The following is a 9,236-nucleotide window of genomic DNA, read 5'->3' on the forward strand; positions in this document are numbered from 1 at the left end:
AAGGAACAAGGAACGAATAAAAGATTACTATGCGTTATACCATGCTTTGCTCAATACCATTCTCTAAATGCAAATTAAAATAATAAATTAATTTTTTTTTGTTTCTTTTCATTCATATGCAAAAAAATGCATGTTAGTTTAAGTAAATAAATAAATATGATTATTGAAATAAAAAAAATGTCACTTCATTACAATACAATTTCATATTACAAATTCTGTGTTTGACGAGTGTACTCGTCATCGCTAAATTTTTGAGACACAATTTAGATACGCATTTTCCGAAGAGGTCGAAGCAGTTAATGGTATAAATTTAACTAACTTCAAATTTGCCTATCAAGTTCTGAGGGGTGAACTTTGGCTTTCGTCTTCTACTATAGCGCGATGAGGAAATTGTATTGCTTTATAGAATTTTCAGAAAGAAGTCCCAAATTGTGTATTTCCTGCTTACTGATTTATTCATTTTATATTTCATTCTTTATTATTTGTCAACGAAGAGAATCACATTTCTGCTCTTTCGTTTGCAGAGGCGATGGAACACGTGTTCAAAGAGACCCTCGAGGATGCCGCCTTCCTTAACAACACTTTCGCTAACACTACAGAGGAAGAGGTGGAGGTGGACGGACACAAGTACAAAGTACAGAAATCCCTCATCAAGACCGGGGATGAGGACAGGAACAGTACCCTGCTCGTTGAAGCCATCTCTTCAGTGAATGAAGACGAACCGAAGAAAAACAGGAGTGAGGTAAAATTTCAGCTTAAATTCCTTTAAATTGCCATTTCAGTATAAATATAAAATAAATCGGATATTGACAGAATGATCCTAGTAATCAAAATGTTATTTATTTTACAAGAGATTAGAAATCGCTTCAATAAACAATCAACAACTCCAGAATCGGAATTTAATTTAAGGCCAGAATAGCCTGATTGGTAGAGCATTAGATTCACATTCCTTGGGCTGTGAGTTCAAACTCCGCCGGCCTAAGACTCTCCGTGTACATGGTGGCTGGTGCACGTATAAATCTGCTGTAGCCACAAAGTCCTCCAAGTCGAGACAATACCACTGTGGGTACTGGATCAGTGATGATCGGTCTCTGATTAAGGTCTAAATTACGATCTGGGGATGAGTGAAATAAATATATGAATGAAGTTCACCCTGTGCGAAGGGCTGCGACGCATAAGTAGCTAAGACATATTCTTAGCCCCAGATGGCGCTACTGAAACAAGAGACGCTAAAGCTCGGCTTAAAATGACTGACTTCATCAGCAAACTTGTCCATGACAAGTGCCATAAGCAACAACAACACAACAGAATTGAATTCGGAGATTGATCCATAAACGAGCCAAGCAATTTCTGTCTATAGCCTTTTAACTTCGGTAATGAGCACTAGTGTTATTCTATTGTTCGCTAACATCTAGTAATAAGTTGCAAAATACTTCTTTGCTGTATATATAAGCTAGTTGTATTCAAACTTTAGTGCTTTTCGTCACCAAACGCTATATGATCATAACTGACTACTTTGATTCACCCGAAAGCACACAGAAAAATCTGAATAACCCAACAACTCCATGAAAGCCTTCTCGGGAACTAATCGTAAGGGTGTCACCGGCCACAGTACAACTCTTCCCATAGGAAGCATGTCAAGTCATCAATAGGGGTAATCACCCTACACCCATTCTGTACTCAACAAGGGGAGCGAACCAACCACAATTTCAGAAGCTTCTCATCTAACCCATATATGAAACGCCCGTGGGAGGATAAACTTTGAATCTCAATTAAAATTTCTCTAATAACACGTGACTGTAGATAAACTGTAGTTGTAAATTAATTTACAATTTACTAACGGATGAAAAGAATGTAAGACAAGCAAAAACAATTTACAAATTCAAGAAAATAACGTTGGCAGGTATTCGCAGAATTTTGAATGTAGATTATAATACCTCTTTGGAAAACAGACGTGTAATGAACGGAAGAAAATGTCAAATACTCATACTGTTCTCTTGATACTTTTAAATATTGTTAATTAAGAATGTGGTAAGAGCAAAGTTGACAGTTATTTTCTCCAAGTTTACATTTATAATGTCATTCATCACTTGTTATTTATCAATAAAAATAGTTCAAGTAATAAAAAATATGATTGAAATGCTTTTGAGTTTTCATAAATCGTTAATATTATGTAATGTTTGAAATTTTTGCAGCGATCAAATCCTGATGCAGAACCCATCCAATAACAGATTAATCAAGTTTAAACAAATAATAAACACAGGTACAGCCATTCAGTTTTCATCTTTTCTTATTTCTTTTCAGAAACTTCTAGGATTTAAATAATTTTTATACAGTTTTATGCAACTTGAATTGCTTCAAGAATATAAAAACGGAATTTCATAACTGCAATACAATTCTTGAAAAATTTTCTGATGAATTATGAACATCTATTTCGTTGATTTCTTGATACTACATTAATTTAATATTTTTAGAACTTGATTACAAATTAATCAGTGACTTTTGATTTTATACGTTCCCCCAGTTGATAGTGAATTAAACAAAGAGCTGATTCGGAGATTCCCTAATGTTTAGAATTAGCCGCTTCTGACAATCAAAGGATCTATCAGGTGTATTGCTTGCATTTAATTTCAATTAATTCTTTATGCATATCTTAATGTTCATGATTTTTCAACAAACTGTTTTTAGGTATCAAATTGTGAAAGATATCAAAACCTATTCTATTTATTACGCAAATAAGAGTAATCAACTCTAATAACATCATACTTCCATTAAAAAAATGACAGAAAACCACAAGATTAAATATTTGATAAAAACAACGAAAATAGTTTGAACTTCTTTAGAGTTAATAAAATCTAGTATTGAACCAGATACAAAAAAAAAGTAATTCAAATGAAGGGAAAATGCGCAGTAATTGAACTGGCATCATAATAAAAATATTTTTAAAATTTTTGTGCAATAATATTTTGGGGAGTCATTGCGGAAAAGTGTCAAAATCATGATTATAATTTTTAACTCATTAATTTCAAAGAAATCGCTTCTTGGTACACTAATCCAATATACAGGGTGTTTATAAAGTCCCGGACCCATTTTGATGTTTAATAACTCATAAAATAATAAAGATAGATTTAAATTAATAACATAAATGGTTAAATAGACTCAAAAAGTTTCATGACCCTTGTCGATGAACTTCCACGTGTGCCCCCTTCGTCGCACGGAGAATATCAAGTCGATAGCCAATTTCACGCCAGGTAGCGACAAGCATGTGAGCTTCCTCAGAGCCATTTGCGCACATTATGGCGATTAACAATGCCAGAAACATGAAAGGATGCTTCATCGGAGAACATTATGCTCTTCAGAAAATCAGCAGCATCTTCTATCCTCCTTAGCATATCTGTTGCAAAGGCCATCCTCCTAGGCCTATCGTTCGGTTCCAAAACTTGAACAGTTTGAACTTTGTATGCATGCAGTCTTAATTTTTTCTTAATAACCTTGTACACCATCGAAATTGGGATATCCAATTCTGTTGCCGCTGATCTCACAGATATTCTAGGATTGTGTAAAAATGTCTCTCTGACACGCTCAACATCAAAATCACTTGTGCAAGGACGTCTGGAACGTTTCTTATCTTCGATACTTCCAATGTCTAGAAAATTCTTTTTCCACCGCAAGATGCTGTTTTTGGATGGAGGATCTTTTTGGTAAATTCTTCTGAAATTTCTCTGTGCTTGCCCTATCGATTTCATTTCTATGAACCACCATAAAATCTGTGCTTTCTCTTGTGGTGTACGCATTCTCCTTAATATCCACTCGAATAAAACATCACATACAAAAGTACTACATAGAACAAACGCATCAAAAGTAAACATAACATTGCAATAGTTGCCAAAAACAAAAGAGAGAAAAATGCAATTAATAAGCAGACAATATTTAGAAAAGTACAGTTATTTAGACTGGAAAATGAAATTATCTGAAATTAACCACACGCGCAGACGATATTTAGAAAAGTAAAAATATTCAAACCTGAAAAGGAAAATATATGAGTTATTCCATCAATAAATGCCATAAGTTTGTTTATATCTTTATTATTTTACGAGTTATTAAACATCAAAATGGGTCCGGGACTTTATAAACACCCTGTATACTTGTACAGAATTTAATAACTCTAAATCAAATGCCTAGCCTGATGAGTACCGGTACAGATATTCTCCTCTATTATCTTCAGTAGAGATAAGGGTTTTTAAATTAAATATAAAATTCAAAAATAATCAAGATAAAAAAACTATTTTTTTCTATTATTTAATATACTAATAAAAGTGTGTTTTAAAAAAAAACTTTCTTATAACTTTATCTAATCTTTTTAACTCTTTCTTTTCTTTTGTAGATGATAGAAAATTAATCTGCTGACACAAGAAAACTATTTCTTCTATTTATCAGCAAATATCTTGGAAGATTTTTTTTTATTTCTTGTAAATTTCATTAACTTCTACATGTGTTTAATAAATCTATCCTTATTATATATCTGTCCATTTCTTCATTTAATCACTCATTTGACTAAAAATTATTGTTTTGCATCAAATAGTCAAGGTTATTAGGATACAAAAAATGTTATGCAAAATTGTTGAAATTGCATGAAAGAAGTTTTGCAAAATATTCTTGATGAGATCAACACTGTCCAAACTTCTACACCAACCAGTAGACATTTGAAAAAGGCCTCGAACCTGCAAAGCACCGATCCAGAAGCCAATACAGATTTTTGAGACCACCCCTGCCCACCTAGGAGTAGAATCTTGACATTTGGTTTGAGGGCTGCGGTAATTTGGTGGTAAGACCTCGGCTTCAGAACCGGAGGATCTCAGATTCAAGATTCGATTCCACCAAAGAACCGTTGTGTAAGCGGGTATGGTGCACGCTAAATCCATCAGGGCCAAACGTCCACCCGCTGGTGTGGTGCGGAAAGGGGGGAGGGTGCCAGCTCGGGTGTCGTCCTCGTCATCTGACCGCGGTTCAAAATAGCGCTAGTGTTGCTTTAAAACAGAACGTTAATATAACTAAACTAAACTTGCCATCTAGTTTAAATTAATATCTCTTATATAGAGGACTGACTCCTAATTCTGATATGAAAGATAGACTAATTAGGCTGAAAAGTAAGATTTGAATCGAAGTATTTTATTCTCTTATTAAAAATACCCTGACACATGGAATGAGCACACTGAAATTCCTCAGTGTCAAACTTTAAATCTTATTCAATCAGTATATTGTGAAAGAGAGGTAGTGTTAGGTAAGCCGTTGACCATTATTCAAATTTATAATGGCCACGTCAAAATTTCCCTCATATTATTTTGGAATGGAATTCGGTCCACAGAGATAGTAAGGAAATAAAAGATGTCCATAAAACAGTGTTCAATGAAACTGGCTCTGCTAAACAGAAATTGAAAGAGTTTGATATTGTGTTCTTATTTAAAGACCTAAAATATGCCGAAACAATCCCGTAATCATGGCATAAAAATCTCGAGACTGTTTGCACATTCTTAGCAATCGTGAATTGCAGATGAATGCATCTCAATATTTGTAGCAATCGTGAAATCTGAAGCAGCTGCAAGTAGCACACACTCACAGCATAAGAAGATTAAAAAATGCTGTGTTGAAAACCAAAGTACATAACGAAATCCTGTAAATGTTTCCACTGTACTAGGTAGCAAATATAAAACTTAAAAATGGGTATCTACATTCCAATTTGTCAGTTCTGTATCTAAGATGTATCATTATTTTGATATGCTTTAGATCGCCCCGAGTTCGAAAAGCACATTTTTGGGTAATGCCCGCCTGTCTGTCTGCGACAAAGATATTTCAAAAATGCTTTGAACTAGACCGATGAAATTTGGTATGTGATCATTACATCAAATTTGTAGATTTCTATCAAATTTTGAGTAAAATCTGTACTGAGTAAATCCGTCAGTCCGGCTGTTTGAATATAAATAAACACAATAACTATAAAAAAAGAGAGCCAGATCGATAAGATTCGGTTAATAGATTTAACATCTATTGTCTAAACATCTATCAAATTTTGAGCTAAATTCAATTGCAGGTTGGCCGTCTGTCGGTCTGCTCTTTTATAAATATGTAAACGCGATAACTCAAAGAAGTAATGATGTAAATATATTAAATTTGGTATGCGATTTTGTGACAAGTTTTTGTTTCAATCGGTTGGGAAAAACGCATCTAAAACACAAATTCGATTTTCTGATATTGTTAAGAGTATTCCAGGAATTGATCGGCAGGAAACTCGCCACAGATGACACGACCGATTCAGTAAAAATGCTAAATTCAAGCCAAAGGTTAATATTTCGCTTAAAGGTTAATAATTTTTTTTATATATTTTTTTTTTATTTATTCATATTTTTTTTTTTTTTTTTTTTTTGCGTAATTCTAAGCATTGAAATTCAAAATTTTTCGTTTCTTCAAATATTTATTCAATTATGTAAACATTTTATATGAGGGCTCACAAAGGAAGATTGTATTACCGAAAAGACAACGTGCAGATTAAAATAGATAACCAAAAGACTTTAGTTTTTAATATCACTATGATATCTTGGGATTTGTTTGATGAAGCAAATTCACTTTTTCGTTCAGAGAATATCAAGTGATGCATAAAAGTTTTAGTTCAGATTAGATCCAACTAATAGGTTCATCGCAGATCTCCATAATTTCAACCGGAACTGGGACATTTTTGTTAGTAAAATTCTTCGTAATTTCAATCGAATATAAAGGAGATTTTTTTTAATAAATATTATACCAAATGAAAAAATTAATATATATATTAGAATGAAAAAGATAACTAGGATTAGTATAAAATTTCTTATGTCTCAAAATATCTTTCATTCAGTATATATTTTCATTTTAATAACAAACCGAAATTATGATAATTTGCAAACTCACAAGTACTTTTAGGAACTCAAAGGCAAGATAATTAATCATGAAATCATTCCATAATTAGCATAAAATGTGAATAAAGATTCAATAATTACTGTGAACCTTTTCATTTTAAAACAATTTTTTAAAAATCTAATATCATGTAATTTGACAGTCCGAAAAACGTAAATTTTTCATTATAAATAGCATCTTATAAATATATAAATAAATAAAAATAAAAAATAAATATATATATAAATAAACCTTTGACAGACGAATAATGCCTATAAATATTAATAAAATCCATTTCAATACAGTGAGAAAAATTTTACACTTGTGACAACCTAAATTTGAAAAGATAAAAAAATATGTATTAAGAAAAGTGCAAAAAAAAAAAAAAAAAAAACTGAAGTGGTCTTCTCAAAACTTTTTTGCGTACTCTCCGATACAGATTTTATCTTCGTGAACGCTTTATATGGCACTGGTGTACAATATTTACGAAATATTAACCTTTGGCATGAATTTAGCATTTTCGCTGAATCTATCGTGTGATCCTTGGCGAGTGTTTTGGCGATTAATCCCTGGCATGCGTCAAAAGTATCCAAAAATCAAATTTGGATTTCAGACACCTTATTCACAGTCGATTGAAGAAAAAAAATTGACATAAAATTATATTTAAAGTCACAAACTCACGTACCAAATGTGATAAATTTAAGTCATTACGTTTTTGAGTTATGTCGTTTCATGTTTCTGAGAGTACAGACTGACAAACAATCAACTCTGTTAGAATTGACACAAAATTTAGATTGTTAAATCAGTGTACCGAATTTTATTTATCTAGCTCTCTTCGTTTTGTAATTATCATGTTAACTTATATTCGAACAGCTAGAGAAGCAGGCTTTCTCTGAAAGGATTTTGCTTAAAATTTGACAGAAATCTTCAAATTTGGTTTTAGGCCTGTATACCAAATTTCATTTGTCTAGCTAAATTGATTTTTGAGTTATCTTTGTCACAGATAGAGATAGATATACGAATATTTTCCAAAAATTATTTTTTTCGAACTCAGGCAGTTCTAAAACATGGATATTCGTTAAAATCTTGAATAAGTGCAAAATAATACATTTTTATCACATTGGCCTCTTTTGATTCTGTTAAAAGTTAACTTATGACCTATTTGCAATTCAAACTTCTACATGTTATATGTTTTCAGAATAGGATGACATGTCTCTGGTGAATGAGGAGTTGAAAATTGAAAAATGGACGGTGCAAAATGCCCCAGTTTCCTTAATGAGAGCAAAAGTGTCTTAGAATCCTTAAAATCAGTTGCTCACAATTCTACAATGGCCATCCTTGAACTACTTACCGTCCTCCGGCCCATTCATTGTCAATTGCGCCGATTTGGGTCTCGGGTCAGAAAGGAATTGTGGGAAATGAGGAAGCTGATCGACATGCGAAATGTGTCAATGTGATCGCAGAGAATATCAAAATGTAGCAATGAAAGATTTCATTGTCATAATCAGAGAGAAAGGAACGATGAACAAACTTTTAGCAATAATACAGGGTGTTCATTAATTATTGTCGGGGTTTCCGTACCACATAATTTTCGAATAAAAAATATTACGCAAAAACCGATTACGTATTCGTAAATTACAACTCAAAGAATTTTATTAATGATATTAAAGTGTAAAGCTTGCACAATTTGCACTTTGTAGGCATTCAGCTGAAGGCGATTCTTTGAGTTGTACTTTACGAATACATAATTCTTTGAGTTGTACTTTACGAATACATAATTCTTTGAGTTGTACTTTACGAATACATAATTCTTTGAGTTGTACTTTACGAATACATAATTCTTTGGGTTGTACTTTACGAATACATAATTCTTTGAGTTGCAATTTACATATTCATAATTCTTTGAGTTGTAGTTTACGAATACGTAATTCTTTGAGTTGTAGTTTACGAATACGTAATTCTTTGAGTTGTAATTTACGTATTCATAATTCTTTGAGTTGTAATTTACGAATACATAATCGCCTTCAACTGAATGCCTACAAAGTGCAAATTGTGGAAGCTTTACACTTTAATATCATTAATAAAATTCTTTGAGTTGTAATTTACGAATACGTAATCGGTTTTTGGGTAATATTTTTTATTCGAAAGTTATGAGGTATTGAAACCCCGACAATAATTAATTAACACCCTGTATTCTTTCCGTTTAGTTCGATAGCAATTTGTCTATGCTTTCTTGCTTCCTGAAATGCGTAGTATAGAGAAAAAAGTATTGCAATCGTTAAAAAACTCGAACTCGAGATTTTGACGAATCT

At 32.4% G+C, this 9,236-nt stretch overlaps 1 protein-coding gene across 1 annotated transcript in view; it reads left to right on the top strand.

Moving 5' to 3' along the window:
* LOC129961724 (neurofilament medium polypeptide-like) overlaps nucleotides 1-4,519 on the top strand; it is a 59,595-nt gene extending 55,076 nt beyond the window's left edge. The window contains exons 5-7 of the mRNA XM_056075274.1: nucleotides 525-742; nucleotides 2,196-2,263; nucleotides 4,385-4,519. Of these exons, the coding sequence (XP_055931249.1) occupies nucleotides 525-742; nucleotides 2,196-2,228 (251 nt within the window). The 3' untranslated portion in view covers nucleotides 2,229-2,263; nucleotides 4,385-4,519. The remainder of the gene's footprint in view (nucleotides 1-524; nucleotides 743-2,195; nucleotides 2,264-4,384) is intronic.
* The last annotated feature ends 4,717 nt before the right edge of the window (nucleotides 4,520-9,236 follow it).

This window comes from Argiope bruennichi, chromosome 2 (assembly GCF_947563725.1).
Source record: "Argiope bruennichi chromosome 2, qqArgBrue1.1, whole genome shotgun sequence".
Lineage (NCBI taxonomy): Eukaryota > Metazoa > Arthropoda > Arachnida > Araneae > Araneidae > Argiope > Argiope bruennichi.